This window comes from Neofelis nebulosa, chromosome 11 (genome assembly GCF_028018385.1).
Source record: "Neofelis nebulosa isolate mNeoNeb1 chromosome 11, mNeoNeb1.pri, whole genome shotgun sequence".
In the NCBI taxonomy this organism is placed as follows: domain Eukaryota; kingdom Metazoa; phylum Chordata; class Mammalia; order Carnivora; family Felidae; genus Neofelis; species Neofelis nebulosa.
The window spans coordinates 65,980,245-65,997,503 of record NC_080792.1 but is presented as its reverse complement, the minus strand read 5'-3'; the positions used below and the strand labels follow the sequence as shown (position 1 = coordinate 65,997,503).

Sequence of the window (17,259 nt, the reverse complement as noted above, 5' to 3'; positions counted from 1 at the left end):
AGAGCACTGGGCAGGACATATACCAAGGGTCTGGGTCTTCTCCCATCAGTGGTAGGGGTTGGGAGGTTTTGGTGCTTTTTTAAATTAAACTTTTCATTTTGAAGTGTAGATTCACATGTAGTTGTAAGAAATAATACAGACCATATGTACCCTTTACCCAGACTCCCCAGTAGTAAGAGCTACTATAACTGTAGCACAATAAACACAACCAGGACACTTATGTTGACATAGTCAAGACACAGGACATTGCCACTTCCACTAGGATTTGCCAATTTGTAATCCTGTTGCCGATTTGTAATCACACCTATGTCCCTCGCCCCGATTTCTGGTTGTTACCAATAAACCAATACAAATATTTGAGTACAAAATTTTCATTTCTCTGGGGAAAATACCCAAGATATTGGAAGTCAACTTTTTAAAGACACTGTGAAGTTCTTTCCCAGTGTAGCTGTGCCATTTTACATTCCCACCAGCAACGTATGAGAAACCTAGCTTCTCAGCATCCTTGCCAGCACTGGGTGTTGCCATTTTTTAGTCCTCTTTTTTAGTTTCTCTGATAGGTGGTTTTCTCACTATGAATTTAATTTGAGCTTCCCTAATGGCTAATGATGTTGCAAATCTTCTCATGTGCTTGTTTGCCATCTGTACATCCCCTCTGTACTTTTGCTGAAGTCCATTTTATCAATTTTTCTTTTTACGGCTCATCCTTTGGGAAAGGTCAAGTCCAAGTCCTTGTTGCCTAGCCCTAGATCCCAAAGATTTTCTTCTACTTCTCTACTTTCCCCCAATAAATATAGCTCTTTGTTTTACATATAAGCCCATAAGGCATTTGAGTTAATTTTTATATAAACTATGAGACTTGGGTTGATGTTCACTTTCTTTGCCTATGGATGTCCAACTGCTCCAGCATAATTTGTTGAAAGATTATCTTTCCTCCATTCAATTGCTTCTGCATCTTTGTCAAAATTCAGATGGGCATTTTGTGTGGGTCTATTGTGGGTTCTCCATTCTGTTCCACTGATCTATGTGTCTATCCCCCTGCCAATATCATGGTTGTGACTACCATAACTATGTAGTTAAGTGTTGAAATCAGGCAGATTGATTCTTCCCACTTTATTCTTTTACACAATGGAGGTATTCTAGGCCCATATATTGATATGGGAAGAACTGACATCTTTATTATTTGAGTCCTCCAATCCATATACATGGTATGTCTCCCCACTCATTTACATCTTCTTTTATAACTTTCATTAGTATTTTCTAATTTTCAGCATATCAATCCTGTAAGTGTTAAATATATACTTATGTATTTCATTTTTTTGAGCAATTGTAAATAGTATTATCTTCATAATTTCAGTGTCCACGTTTGTTGCTAGTACACAAAAATGCAACTGATTTAAAAAAATTTTTTAATCTTTATTTATTTTTGAGAGACAGAGAGAGAGAGAGACAGAAGGAGCGAGCGAGCATGAGCAGGGGAGGGGCAGAGAGAGGGGGAGACACAGAATCTGAAGCAGGCTCCAGGCTCCGAGCTGTGAACACAGAGCCTGACATGGCGCTTGAACTCACGGACTGCGAGATCATGACCTGAGCCAAAGATGGATGCCTAACTGACTAAGCCACCCAGGCACTGTGCAATTGATTTTTTTATGCTTATATCTTATATGCTTTTATCTTATATCTTGCAATTTTACTGATCTCACTTATTAGTGCTAGGATTTTTTTTTTTGTATATTCCTTTAGATTTTTGACAATTTATTGATTTGTAGGGTCAGTTTTATTTCTTTCTTTTCAAGCTGCATGCGTTTATTTTCTTTTCTTGCCATGTTTCCCTGGCTAGACCCTCCAGAACTATGATGAATAAGAGTGGTGAGAACAGACATCCTTGCCCTGCTCCCCAACTTAAGAAAAAAGCATTCAATTCAGTCTTTCACCATTAAACACACTACTAGCAGTAGGATTTTTATAGATGTTCTTCAGCAAGTCGAAGAAAAGCATCTCTATTCTAAGTTCCTAAGTTTAATCACAAATGGATGCAACATATTGTCAAATCGTTTTTCTGCTTTGACTGACATGTGATTTTTTAACATGGTCAAGTATGCGCTGATTAAATTTCAAATACGGAACTAGCCTCCCATCTCTGTAATCAATTCCATTTTGTCATGTATTTATTGAAGGGGGTTAATTGTATTAGCTAACATTCAGTGAAGGATATTATATGTATATGAGAGATATACATATGAGAGATTTGAGAGATTTGTCTTTTTTTGGTACCATCTTTGTCTGGTTTTGCTATCGATATTAACCCTGTAACATAAATTGGGAAGTATTCCCTCCTTTTCCATTTTCTAGAAAAAAAAATTCATGCAGATTTGGTATTAGCTTTTCTTTCAATGTTTAGAATTCCTCAATACTACTAGGCCTGGACATTTCTTTCTGCGAAGTTTAATTTTCTTACCAGGTATAGGGCTATTCAAGTTATCTATTTACTTTTGAGTCAGTTGTGTTAAGTTGTATTTTGGGGGAATTAGTCCATTTCATCTGTAATCAAGTTTACATGTGTAGAGTTGTTCATAGTATCATCCCCCTTATCATCCTCTTGAAGTTTGCAGGGGTTGTAATTATGTCCCGTTATATTCTTGATATTTTAAATTGTGTCTTCTCTTTTTTCTTTCTCAAACTTACTAGAGGTTTGTCAATTTTGTTGATCTTGTTAATAAGATGCCAGTTCTTTATTTTGTTGATTTTCTCTATGATTTTACTGCTTTTAACTTCTAATTTCTGCTCTTTGATATTTCCTTTCTTCTGCTTGGTTTGGCTTTATTTTGCTCCCCCCCCCCAAATTTTTTTTTTTTTTAATTTTTTAACGTTTATTTATTTTTGAGACAGAGAGAGACAGAGCATGAACGGGGGAGGGTCAGAGAGAGAGGGAGACACAGAATCGGAAGCAGGCTCCAGGCTCTGAGCCGTCAGCCCAGAGCCCGACGCGGGGTTCGAACTCATGGACCCCGAGATCGTGACCTGAGCTGAAGTCGGACGCTTAACCGACTGAGCCACCCAGGCGCCCCTCCCAAATTCTTAAGATAGGAGTTTGTATAAATGATTTGAGATTTACTTCTTCTCTAACATATGCTTTCAGTGCCACAAATTCCCTTCTCTGCACAGCTTTAGCTGGATGCCACAAATTTTGACATGTTGCCTTTCCATTTTCATTCACTTCAAGGTATTTTTATTATTCCCCTCTGACCCATGGATTATTTAGAAGTGTGTTGTTCAGGGGCGCCTGGGTGGCGCAGTCGGTTAAGCGTCCGACTTCAGCCAGGTCACGATCTCGCGGTCCGTGAGTTCGAGCCCCGCGTCAGGCTCTGGGCTGATGGCTCGGAGCCTGGAGCCTGTTTCCGATTCTGTGTCTCCCTCTCTCTCTGCCCCTCCCCCGTTCATGCTCTGTCTCTCTCTGTCCCAAAAATAAATAAAAAACGTTTAAAAAAAAAAAAAAAAAAAAGAAGAAGTGTGTTGTTCAGTTTCCAATGATTTGGAGATTTCTGTTGGTGATTGCTAGTTTGAGTCTATTTGAGTAGGAGAACACACTGTAGGATTTCAATTTTTATACATTCATTGAAGTTTGCTTCCCATCGGTGTTACCAGCTGTCAGCGTCTTTACTTACAAGTATGAGATATATGAGGCAAAAAGAAAACCCAGGGAACACATTAGTGTGTGGTGTTATCCTCAGTTCTTGAGATCTCTAGCTGAACTGCCTTCTCTCAACCATTCCGAGTCTTAAGTTTATGTATAATGCCCAGAGTTTTGAGTTGTACTTAGCACAGAGGAATCAAGAACAATGTATCTACTCTATCTTCCTAGAAGTGTGAATTCTCTTGGAGGGGTTTTTTAAGTGAGTAGAGATCCCTGCAGAGATCTCCTTTTTCTCCTCTGGAACACAGGAAGGCAACACTCTGCCTGCTGCTGGGGCAGAGAGTTCATGGTCTGTTGGGGGCATGTCAGCAACCAGTTCTTAATGATGCCATGTTGGTGGGACTCAGCATTATGAGGGTCCCTAAGAAACAGGTGAGAGGACATGACAAATGGATGGGGTTGTGTGACAGCTTTTTCCTCTCGGCCATTTGCTATGTCTGAATGTGGGTTCTGAGTTGGCAATGTGGACTGCATAGCTGCCTTCTCTGGGACCTGTGGGCCCCCTTTGCTCACAGGAGAAAATCCCCTGTTCTCTGGCAGGCTTCTTGTCTACCTCCTTGGCTGCCCCTCCACAACCTTCTCTTCATCCCTGCTCCTCTGAGCTCATCACAACTGTTCATGTGCACACCATCATGTCCTGACAAATCCCCCACATTTCTATTTCCCCTGAGCTCACTTTTAATGCCAAACTGACATTTCCAACTGCAATATTTATCGTGTCCTAGATGAAACCTTTCCTTTTCTTTTTCATTCCCAAACTCATTTGTCTTCTTGGTCAGCAGCCTGGTCATCAGCACAGGTGCTCAAACCTGGCACCTGGGCATCTTCCATGATCTATCCCCTTTCATTCTCTAACATCTGATCCATCAGCAAGTCTGGTCAGTTTACTTCCAAACTACACCTCGAACCTGCCCATCTCCCTCCTTCCCCATAGCCTCCACCCTAGCACAAGCCACAGTGGTCCCTACCTGGACCACCTGATGGCTCAGGAGCTGCTCCCCTCTACCCTCATCCCTTCACAATCCCTCCTCATGCCAACCCTCTTTATTCAGAACTGGGAAGTCCCCCTCCTGGCCTGGGAGCTTCTTTTCCCTCTCCCAACAGCTGCTTCCTTTAGACCCTGGTCTAATCAACATCTTGCTTGGGTCTTCCCCAGTCTTTTTGGGTTAGTCCTGCCAAAGACCCCTCCCTGAGCAATGCTGAGCTCAACTCTCTCAATTTCCTTCAACACACTTAGCACAATAGACAGTTACTTTAATGATTTGTTTAGAGGTTAAAAGCAGTCTCTCTTAACATGGGCTGTGAGCGCCATGACCTGTGTGTGTGCGCGCGTGCGAAATCCTTTCCCATTTCTTATCACCACTGGATCCCCAGAACACGGTATATGGTAGGTGCTTAATAAAAAGTAGCTGAAATGAACAAACAGTACGAAGGAAGGAAGGAAGGAACACTGACATTCTGGGGAGAAGCAGGTTGAAGATCGAGGCTGCCCCTCTGTGGCCACATCGGAGAACTACAGCTTCACCAGGCAGCCCCAGACAAAGAACCCCAGGAGCCCCCCATTCCCACTCACTCCTTTCCAGAACAGAATTCAGGTGTCCATCAGGTCTCAATGACCCCCTGATCTTTCCCATATGAAATATTTTCCTTTTTCCAGAATGAGGATAGTGAGTACCCCACCAAAGGGGGCTTCCTTCCCCAAAGCTGAAGAGCAAGGAGCAGGCTAGCTTCCTACCTGGGAGAACTACAGTGGGAGACCCCAGTCTCAGAGGCCTCATGGGCCCTGGAAAAGAGCTGGGCCCATCAGGAAGACCCTCAGCCCCCTGAGGTCAAAATCTACCCTGAGGGAATTGGGAGAGAGGTGAGAGATAAAGAGGGGAGGTTTGGAAAGAGGTTCAGAAAGGCAGGAGCTCTGACGGCAGAGCCTGGGAAATAGCCCCATGTGTGTCCCCACACCATCCTCTGCCACTAGAGGCTCAGAGATGCCCAAAAGTAGCCTGGGCCATAGAAGGTGCTCCCCGAGTTATAATGCCAATATGGGAAGGGTGCCTACCCCGCTCTGAGGTAGGACCCAAAACATGGGACCTGGATCACTGAGGCCTCTTCCTTGCTCTAGGAACTTGTGCCTGGTTTTACAGCCAGGGTCCTAATATCCCAAGTCCATAAGATAAGACAGGCACATCCCTAAAACACCACCTTTGCACAATGACCATATTTTAAACATCTTCAAATCGGACCAAAGTACTATGCAGGATGCACATGATTTTAAAAAACAAATGAATAAATATGAAATACGACTTCTAAACTGGTTTTCTGGCTTTTCAAAGGCCCCACCCTCCAGGAGGCCTGTGTAAGTCTGAGGCTCCTGAGACCTCCTCTATGGTAGTGTCCCTTCTGTTTAACATTTTTGGACATGTCCCAGCTCAGCTCCACTGTCCTGAAGGACAGACAAGGGGAAGGCTTCTGTCTACATTTGAACTGCAGGGTTAAAGCAGCTTCCTGGGACAAGGTGGCGAGACCCTTGATGGGCGAGACAGAGGTGAAATTCTGGGGAATGGAGTCTGATGCGTGCTTCGGGAGGATCTCCCCGGGGGTGGCTGAACCTCAGGGGTCCCCCGCCCAATCACAGTGCAGAGTCTTTGGAGGTACCCACTGGGCCTAGTTCCCTGGCCTGGCCACACATTCACTCTGCACACCATCTAAGGAAAGCAGACAGGAGAAGGCCCCACTTGGAGGGGCTTCCTTACCTCCCTCTTGAGCGGAGCCACATAAGCCCAGGAGTTGGTGGTGGGATCATAACGCTCCACAGCATTCAGATCGTTATGGTAGTCGCGACCCGCCACCGCATAGATGTACCTGCCCACAACACACACACACAGGTCGGCGTGTTCCTGCTGCAGGGACTGGATCTGGAACCAGCGGTTGTGCCTTGGGTCATACCTTTTGAGGGAACATGAAGGCAGTGCATCATTGATAGGCCAGAAAGCCTGCCCAGCAGGCCCACACCTCCTGCTCCATCACTGTACCCCAGCTGCCCTCGTGTGAGGGCACAGGCCTACCCACAGCCACACCAGCAGGCCGCTACATGCCTGAACACGGATATGTCCCCAGCATGGAGCCTGGAAAGCATGACCAGGAACTCGGGTTTCTGCCCATGATGCCATCATATTCTAGGGGTGACCTCATGGGGGGTTTCTAGCCCACCTATCTGTCCACCCCAGGCTGCCCCATCTCACCTATCCAGATCCATGGTCCCCACAGTCCCATCCCCATTGAAGAATGCCCATCCCTGGACAGGCACAACAGCCTCCCGGCCTATGGCCAATGCCAACACTCCCTCCAGAGTCGTCTGCCAGCATCCTGTCACAGACCACACCTCCATCACTTCAGGTACCTCTCCTAAGCTGTCCTGTTGCCAGCTGGTGGAATGAGAGCCATCTCCCACATCTCTCTTTCTCCATCAACCTTTTTTTAAAGGTTTATTTATCATGAGAGAGCAAGAGAAAGCACAAATGGGGGAGGAGTAGAAAGAGAGGGAGAGAGAGAGTGAGATTGGGCGGGGGGAGGGGGGATCTCAAGCAGGCTCCACACCGTCAATGCAGAGTCCCACGTGGGACTCATAAACCACGAGATCATGACCTGGGCCAAGTATGATGCTTAACCAACTAAGCCACCCAGGCACCCCGGGGATATGATTTTTTAAAAGGCTGATGGAGAGGGGCGCCTGGATGGCTCAGTCGGTTAAGTGTCTGACTTCAGCTCAAATCATGGAGATCAAGCTCCGCACTGGGCTCTCTGCTGTCACCGCAGAGCCTGCTTTGGATCCTCTGTACCCCTCTCTGCCCATCGCCCACTCTCTCTCTCAAAAATAAACATTTTTTTAAAAAGTCGTATCCCCAAGCAACTTCATTCTGACCTGCTTTGTGTGGCTGCCCCCCTCCCATAGCCCCCCTGAGGTCGTGCTTCCCCTCATCTGCCTTTGAGGGGCCTCACATGCCCAACCCACGGGATCTCAATCACCCCAGGAGACAAGCTATCACCCCTCACTTCCTCCTCCTGCATGTCAGACCCACACTGCAAAGGCCTCCTAACCATCTCCAGCTGGCTGCTCACCGGTCCTGAACGGAACCCCACACTCCCTCTGCCCACCGATCCTACCCTCAGCAGCAAAGCCCCCACTCACACCAAAATCCTCACTAGCCTAGCAGCTGGGGAGGCCCTTACAGCCCAGTCCACACCAACCTTGCCAGCACTCAGCCCTGCCGCACTCCATGCCCCAGGCCTGGCACTCCGTGGGGCACACTGGCGAGTATGCTACTTGGGTCAATACAGACGATTACAGAACCTTGAGGGACCAGGACCCTGAGAGCCCAAGGGCCAAGCCCACTCTTCCCCTGACCTGCATCTGTCCCCTTCCCTTGGACATCCACTCAGGCACCAGCATCTTGAGTGCCTGCTTCTGAAGCCTCCTTGCTCAATAGCTCATGCATAATTACAGCCGCTTTCAGATAAGTGGTTATTTCTCCACAGAAAGACCAACCCCAAGAAGACAAGCTGAACTTCAACTGGCTCATTAGAGAGTGAGCAAAGTTTGCTTTGGTCTGGGTCTGTGCCCCACACTGGTTGGTGAAGAGATAAGTTTCATCCAGATGCGCTAGGCAGCTGCTTCTTCCTGCCTGCACCTTTTGGCCAGCTCTTCCCTGACAGACAGGAATGACAGGAAACAAGGTGCTCAGGGGTTGGGGCCAACAGGAGAGAAAGAACACGCATGTGGGTCACACAGACCCAGGATGGACAGCTGGTCTGCCCCATCCAGCTGGGTGTGTCTAGGCATTGATTTCCCTCCCTTGACATTCACTCAGTTTCCGCACCTGGCCAACAGGGGGATGCCACCAGCCTCCAAAAGCTATTGTGAGGGCTCAGAAAGAGACTTCGTTAAGACTGACTCAAGTCTGTATTCCTAGACTTCGCTGTAACTCAGGGATCAGTGAATTGAACAAAGATTACCATAGGTGAAATCATTCAGTCACTCTGCAAATATTCACCGGCAACCCAACATGGATCAGGCACGGTGCTCAGTGCTGCGAATCCAGAGGCAAACTCCAGACCAGGACCCTTCTTTCCATTGTAGATGGGAAGCAGGCTAAAGAGAACACGTAAGCAAGCACTCCATATAATGACAAACGCCACAAAGGACAAGAACTGAGGTACAGAGAGGGTGATCTACTCAGAGATCATAATCTATTGGGCAGAGGGGGCCGGGAGGTCAGAGCTCTCTCACGGGGACCAGGAAGGGCCTCCCAAGGAGATGGCGGTTAAGAACTCAATGACGAGAGGCCCAGCCAGTTGAAGGTCCAGCTGGGGACTGGAGCCCAAGCCAGTCCAGGGGCTCGGCACTCGTGAGGCCCTGCCAACTGACTGGGATGGCGCTTCCCACTGCCTTTCCTGTGTACAACACTCATTCATGTACATGTTCCCCCAACCCCGTTTCTAGTTAAGTGCAAGTCGGCATCATCCACCAGAGTGAGACAAGCAAGACCCACCTGATGCTTCCGCTTGCTTCCTTCCGGCCCTCACAGCTGCCTCAGATGCATTCATTTGGATTTGCAGTTTCAGATTTAACACACGCACGTGTGTGTGCGTGCGTGTGCGTGCGCACACACACACACGCAATACATACACACACCATACATCAGTAATTTAGACACAATCACAGTTGCACTCATTTCTTATCTCCCCACTGTGTCCTGTATTCCACATTTCTTTCTTGATTTTCTACTTTGTCAGAATAAGTTCTCAAGTAATATTTTTTCTAATAAAAACTAGCTACAGAAGGATATAAACAGTTCTAGTCACTTTAAGGCAGAATTTAGATCACCCTACTGCAAACTCGGAAGCTCAAGCTACAGTGGATACAAAACGCTCTGGAGTCCTTGTTAAATTGAGCAGACCGTTTTTCTTCTGTATTTCCAGAACTTAAGCATTCCCATGGCTATTTTTTTTTTTTAATGTTTATTTACTTCTGAGAGAAAGCATGTGCAAGAGCAGGGAGGGGCAGAGAGAAAGGGGAACAGAGGATCCGAAGTGGGCTCTATGTTGACAGCAGTGAGCCCAATGAAGGGCTCAAAACTTACAAACTGTGAGATCATGACCTGAGCTGAAGTTGGACACTCAATCGACTGACCCACCCAGGTGCCCCAACATTCCTATGACTTTTTTTTTTAATGTTTGTTTATTCTTTGAGAGAGAGAGAGAGAGAGCATGAGCATGAGCAGGGGAGGGGCAGAGAGAGGGAGACACAGAATCTGAAGTTGCTCCAGGCTCTGAGCTGTCAGCACAGAGACTGATGCGGGGCTCAAACTCACAAACCGTGAGATCATGACCCGAGCCGAAGTCAGATGCTTAACCAACTGAGCCACCCAGGCGCTCCAACATTCCTATGACTATTAATGAAGTCCATTACAATCAAAGAAATGTTTAAAATATATTTTAAAATACAAACAGACATGGGAATGCCCCACGTTAAAAACAAGTGGCTATTCTAAGTAAGGTCAGAGGGCAAAAAGCCACTCCCAGGTAAGGCATATCAGTACAGGCTCTGCCCTCTCCCATCTGAAAGTAGGGTGTTCTTGGAAACCTTTCAGAAGTTGAAATGGCATAAAACAGAGCAATTACAATTAGTTTACATGGAAAAAAATTTGAGCATTCCCAGGCCCAAAAAATAACCGTTCTCAGGGCTTTTCTGATACCTGAAGTGACACCTTGCTAATGAATGCACAAAATAAATGGAGATAAAGCACAGATGCTTACAAATAGAGTTCAAAGCTATGGCCACTTGATGCTGAGATGCTGGGTGTCATTCCTGGGGAAGGCACTTGGAAGGGCCATCTCGCTAAGGGTGCAAGCTCCTCTATAAAGGCTCACTGCTAAACCAATGCTGAACATGATCTTCTCTTTTCGTCTTGTTTTTGTAAAAGTGAAAATCCTCTTTGGAATTCTACTGGTTAGTGAAAATAGGCACTAACATAGGTCTTTCATGAAAGCAAAGTGGAATAATGTGGACTTTTGAAAGCGGGGTGGGGGAGGGGTACAAATAAAATTTGCTCCAAGAGAGTTAACTTCCTATATGCAGCTCCTATACCAGTGTTCTGATATAATCTGTTAAATCCTCAAGCCTCAAAATGCAAACTCTAACTGCAAATTTTGTCTTTTCATATTCTGAGAGTCTGTAGACCCTAAGGCTGGTAAATTAAGGAAGGGGAGAGGGAAGAGAACCTAACTCTTAGACCATTCAAATTAAGACCCATCTGGCAGTTTTAAAAGTCTATGAAGAGATTAAAGGAACTCTCACCCTATAGAGAGAACAGACACCAGGGCCCTCACCACCACCCCATCACCCCAGGCAGATACTGCATCCCAACCCTTCTGAGATACCTCCCCTTGCCAGGTAGGCCTCACCAACCCTACCTGCCACAGTGACCTAACCTTCTCACTGGAGTTTGAGGCCATGGTTATCAAACACTGGTGCTGATACTAGCATTTTCCAGAGTTTGGCTTGGGACTCAGAGCACATGTTCACCAATGGGAAATTTAGACTAGTCTTGAGTGCAACGGACATCAAAGCAGTAAAAGGGCAGACTAAGGGCAGGCAGTGGCCCCAACTGTTGCCGGCATGGCCCTCTGGGAAAGCCCCAGGGCTGGCCTCCCAGTGGGCACACAACCACCCCGTTGTATGCTAAAGGCTGGTGACCATAACACCCTGGAGAGGTCTGTTTTGTAGGTCTGTGGGTTGCCTCAGCAGGGAGATGTGGCTTTGGGCCTCCCACTGTGAAAGAAACAGGCCCCTAAAAAGGAAGCTTTGAGGCTTTTCAAGGGAAGGCTGAACCTGGTGCTGCCACACCCACTGTGGAGGGTATTCTGTTAGAGAGAAAATCAAAGTATTGTTTCCTCCTTTCTGTACTCAGCATGTCCTCCTGTTTAACCTCAACTGAGCTGCCAAGCTTTGCGTCTCATCAGTTTAACAAAGGTGATTTCTTCCCAGCAGAAGTGCTGGGGCCCTCATGGGGCATGGCCAGGCCAGATCCCACCTCCACCCCCAAAGATGGAAACATGAACATGAACTTGGTCAGTACCTCACAGCCATGGAAGCAGCTGGCAATCTCTCTCTCTGCAATGCCAGCTTTCCTTCAGCCTACAGAAGATGGAGACTTCCCACATGCACCAAATCCCACGATATCAAGCCAAAGCACAGTGGAGGGGCCCTAGACACCTAATGGTAGCTGAGGCTATGGGGATCTGCGTTGGTTTCTTTGTTCTGCCCTAAAAAGTGGATTTGTGAGATCATAGCTCCATAGACTGACAGAGCTGGAAGCATCCTACAGACCATGACAGCCCACAAAACCCCCTCTTTTGGGTTTCTGTACTCAGTTCCAATGCGTATTGGGGCAGGGCGGTGGCGGGGGGTGGGGTGGGGGGAACCACAACACTTTCTGCACATTAATAAGCAATTCTTGGAACACCAGCTGAGTCCTACAATTCAACTCAATTCTAACACTATCTATCTGGAGAAAGCATCAGATCCCACAGGCTAAGGGCTCAGTCTACAAGATGCCTCCCCACCCCACCTGTCCCCATTTCAGACACTACTCACAAGCTCAGGCTGTTTACTATGCTTCTGACCTACGAGCTACCAGCTGGAGGTTCCAATAACCCCCTCTGGCTCAGAATATCACTCTGAAGCACCAGGTTGTGCCTATGACCAACTGGCTATAAATCAGAGGTTCCCATGAACCCCTACTTGGGTTTCAATTAACCTGCTAGAGCGGCTCACAGAACTCAGAAAAACGTATTTACTAGATTACCTGTTTGTTATAAAAGGATATAAATCAGGAACAGCCATAGCCAGACAGGAAGAGATAGATAGAGCAAGGTCTGGGGAAAGAGTAGGGAGCTTCCTTGCCCCCTCCAGGTGTGCCAATCTCCCAGCACCTCCAACTCGGTGTTCACCAATCCCAAAGCTCTCCCAACCCCCTCTTTTGGGTTTTTATGGAGGCTTCACGATATAGGCATGATTGATTAAATCACTGGCCACTGGTGACTGACTCAGCCACCAGCCCTTCTGCCCTCCCCAAGGTCAGCGGGTAGGCCTGAAATTCCAACCCTCTAAACACAGGGCTGGTTCTCCCAGTAACCAGCACCCCCTTACACTTGGGGTCTTCCAAAGTCACCTCATTAACATAACACAAGACAAAATTAGCACTCTCCTCCCTTAGGAAATTCTGAGTTCTGGGAGCTGTGAACCAGAAACTGTGGATATAGACCTAACATATAGCAAAAACATATATAGTACATCACAATATCCCACTCCTTCTTGAAAAACTGCCTCCTCAGAGGACCTCGGGGGACCCCATGTCCGGCAACACCACTGACGACAGGGCAGGCAAGGGTGGTGAAACCTGGCACGAGGTTCAGCGATGCCTGTCTTTTGGGTCCCGTAGGCTGAGAACTGTACACTGCAGAAGAGGGAGGGAGGACTGGAAGCCATCCTCCACCAACGCCTGTGCTTCAGAGGGCAGAGCTGCCTAGCAGAGGGAGCCCTGGATGATACATGTCAAAGCTGGAGAGGGCGAGATGCAAGGAGAAGCTGCCCTGCCCAGTGTTCCTGGCAACTAGGTCCCCTCCCTGTGTTTGGCCAGTCCAAGTGCACAATCACAACCTAGACCCTCACCAACAAGACAGTGGGTATGACCCATGGTGAGTGGGTTTGAGAGGAAAAGAACAGCGAAAGGAAGCATGCTGGGTCCTCTCTTCCTTGCCTCACCACAGCCCTCACTCTCCAAATTAACCTGGACTTTACTCCACAAAACAGACCTACCCCGACGAGCCACAAGATTAATTTAAAAGGCTATAGCCTCGGACCTTGCAGACCCCACTCCATAAGCAGCCTCCTGGGCCCACAACTCCTGCACCACAGCGTCACCCACAGACCAAGTCTCAGCCAAGCACCCATGCCTACCTCCAGCACCGGGACTCGGCACGAAAGCCCTGGACATTGTTGTCCCCTCCGATCAGGTACACAAAGTTGTTGAGCACCGCAATGCCCTGGTTGGACATGCGGGGGGCCAGGGAGGCGGTAAAGTGCTTCCACTCTCCCAGCAGGGGGTTCAGGTACTTGGCCTGGTCACTCAGGACAGTGGATGGCGTGGAATGAATGCCCCCAAAGCCCACAACACACTGGAAGTCCGACCGCAGCTCTGTCTGAGGGCCCTGCAAGCTGGGCTGCAGGCTCTCATTGCGGTGGTACATGAGGGCATTGGCCACCGTGTCCCTCAGTGGGCTGGGGTCCAGCTTATCGTGCAGCCGCTGGAGGACCTCAGCTTCCATCAGGGGGAAACGCACGGTCTCAAGGAGCTTGGGGGGCTCGTGCAGCGAGATCTGGTCGGCCTGCACCTGCTCCAGGGTGTAATGGTAGAGCAGGGCACCCTCATACACTTCGGTCTCACAGGAGACCTCCAGGCGGTTGCTGCTAAGGAGGGAGTAGACCTTCTCCAGGGGAAGCTGGCGGTACTTGTCAGTCCGAGAGAAGGCCACAAAGTTTTTGAGGATGTAGGTGTCCAGCTGCTCAGTCAGACGGCTCAAGTCAAACAGCTCCGCCAGCCGGTAGACATCAAGGATGTTCTCTTCATCCACCCAGGACATGAGGAAATCACAGCAGAAATGGATGATTTCTGGGATCTGTGAAAAGAACAAGCCCCATTCAAGCCTGGGCTGGGAACAGTGTCTGAGTGAGAGAGACAGAGGATAACTGTGGACGCGAAGCTATTGTTTACAGCTGGCCCCCTTCCACCACCCCTGACCTTTCCCGAAGTGGAGGCCTGGCGCAGCTGCTCTCCCCCAATAGTAGAGATGATTGGGGCTCACTGCAGACTGACTGGGTTTAAACCTGGGCTTCAAAGAGATCTGTAGCACATTCTTAACCTCTCTGAGCCTCAGTTTCCTCATTTATAAGAGAAGCAATTAAAGTAGAGAGCAGTCCTGGATTAGAAGAATAAATATTGTTAAAACATCAATACTACCTAAAGCAATCTACACATTCAATCGATCCCAATCAAAACGCGCTGGCATTCTTCTCAAAGCTAGAACAATCCTAAAGTTTGTATGGAACCACAAGAAGATCCTGAATAGCCAAAGTGATACTAAAAAAGAAAACCAAAGCAGGAGGCATCACAAGCCCAGACTTTACCCTCTACTACAAAGCTGTAAACATCAAGACAGTACGGTATTGGTACAAAAACAGACACATACACCAATGGACTAGAATAGAGAACCCGGAATTAGACCCACAAATGTATGGCCAACTAATCTTTGACAAAGCAGGAAATAGCATCCAATGGAAAAAAGTCTCTTTAGCAAATGGTACTGGGAGAACTGGACATGTAGAAGAATGAAACTAGATCACTTTCTTACACCATACACAAAAATAAACTCAAAATGGATGAAAGACCTAAATGTGAGACAGGAAACCTTCAAAACCCTAGAGGAGAAAGCAGGCAACAAACCTCTTTGACCTCAGCTGCAGCAATTTCTTACTTGACACATCTCCAAAGGCAAGGGAATTAAAAGCAAAAATGAACTATTGGGACCTCATCAAGATAAAAAGCTTCTGCACTGCAAAGGAAACAATCAACAAAACTAAAAGGCAACCAACGGAATGGGAAAAGATATTTTGCAAATAACATATCGGATAAAGGGCTAGTGTCCAAAATCTATAAAGAACTTACCAAACTCAACACCCAAAAAACAAATAATCCAGTAAAGAAATGGGCAGAAGACATGAATAGACACTTTTCCAAAGAAGACATCCAGATGGCCAACAGACACATGAAAAGATGCTCAATGTCACTCATCATCAGGGAAACACAAATCAAAGCCACACTGAGATACCACCTCACACCAGAGTGGCTAAAATTAACAACTCAGGAAACAATAGATGCTAGCAAGGAAATGGAGAAACAGGAACCCTCTTGCACTATTGGTGGGAATGCAAACTGGTGCAGCTGCTCTGGAAGTGTGGAGGTTCCTGAAAAAATTAAAAATAGAACTACCCTATGACCCAGCAATAGCACTACTAGGAATTTACCCAAGGGATACAAGGGTGCTGATTTATAGGGGCACATGTACCCCAATGTTTATAGCAGTGCTTTCAACAATAGCCAAATTATGGAAAGAGCCTAAATGTTCATCAACCAATGAATGGATAAAGATGTGGTTTATATATATAATGGAATACTATTTGGCAATGAGAAAGAATGAAATCATGCCATTTGCAGCAACATGGATGGAACAGGAAGGTATTATGCTGAGTGAAAAAGTCAGTCAGAAAAGGACAGATATCATATGTTTTCACTCATATGTGGATCTTAAGAAACTTAACAGAAGACCATGGGGGAAGGGAAGGGGAAAAAATAGTTACAAACAGAGAGGGAGGGAGGCAAACTGCAAAAGACTCTTAAATACTGAGAACAAACAGGGTGGATGGGGGGGTGGGGGAGAGGGGAAAATGGGTGATGGGCATTGAGGAGGGCACTTGCTGGGATCAGCACTGGGTGTTGTATTTCAGCCAATCTGACAATAAATTATATTAAAAAAATAAGAAAACAAAAAAAAAATAATTAACTCAAAAAAAATAAAAATGAAAAAAATAAAGTAAAGTGGAGAGCAGTAAGTTGAAGATGAGATGGTACCCAGGAACTACCTGGCACAGAGTAAAACCTTTCAGATCAGAAGTACTGAATCTCCAGAGAATCAGGAAGCAGCACACTGGCCACTGTATCAATTACCCCTGGTTTGGAAGGCACCTAGGACTCATGCCCCCCCTACCCAGGCTCTCTAGAAACATCCAGCTCTCTTGTCCTGCCACAACCCCCACAACTGCAGGCTCAGCCAAAGATGCAGGCCCAGGGAACCCACCCCCTTCCCCAGGAGATGGCCCTGAAGCACCCACGCACTAAGAACTGCCAGCAGAGCGTTCCAGACGCTTGCCTAGCACCCATCCTGGGAATCCCACTAGGTTCTTAAAAGGCTGGGAGCCACCCTGACTGGGCAGAGGCCCGCATGACTCCAGCTAGCACAGGGGTCACAGGTGGCTGGCACCTGCCCGTGTCCAATCGTGCAGAAGAACGAATGAGATGGAAGGAGAGCGAGAAACAACACTGCTGAGGTGGGAGCTGAGAAGTGAGCCACAGGCTTAGAGGCCACTTGGTGATTAAACAACCAGAGCAAGGCAGGGCGGAGACAGAGGGGAGGGCTCTGGGGAAAGCTGCCCAAGCATCGCTAAGTTCTTTAGGAAAACAGGATTTTAGAATAGCCCTAAAAGCGGAAATGCCTTGAGGTGCTGGGTGGCTTAGTCGGTAAGCATCCGACTTTGGCTCAGGTCATGATCTCACAGTTCGTGAGTATGAGCCCCACATGGGGCTCTGTGCTGACAGTGTGGAGCCTAGAGCCCGCTTTGAGTTTTGTGTCTCCCTCTCTCTCTGCCCCTCCCCCACCCCCACTCACACTGTTTC

The 17,259-nt window shown here is 47.3% G+C and overlaps 1 protein-coding gene across 2 annotated transcripts in view; it reads right to left on the bottom strand.

Moving 5' to 3' along the window:
- Window positions 1–17,259, bottom strand: part of KLHL22 (kelch like family member 22) — a 42,122-nt gene that overhangs the window by 4,946 nt on the left and 19,917 nt on the right. For both annotated transcript variants that reach the window (XM_058692937.1, XM_058692938.1), the window contains exons 4-5: window positions 13,710–14,428; window positions 6,442–6,634 (exon numbers count right to left, since the gene is read on the bottom strand). In XM_058692937.1, the coding sequence (XP_058548920.1) occupies window positions 6,442–6,634; window positions 13,710–14,428 (912 nt within the window). The remainder of the gene's footprint in view (window positions 1–6,441; window positions 6,635–13,709; window positions 14,429–17,259) is intronic.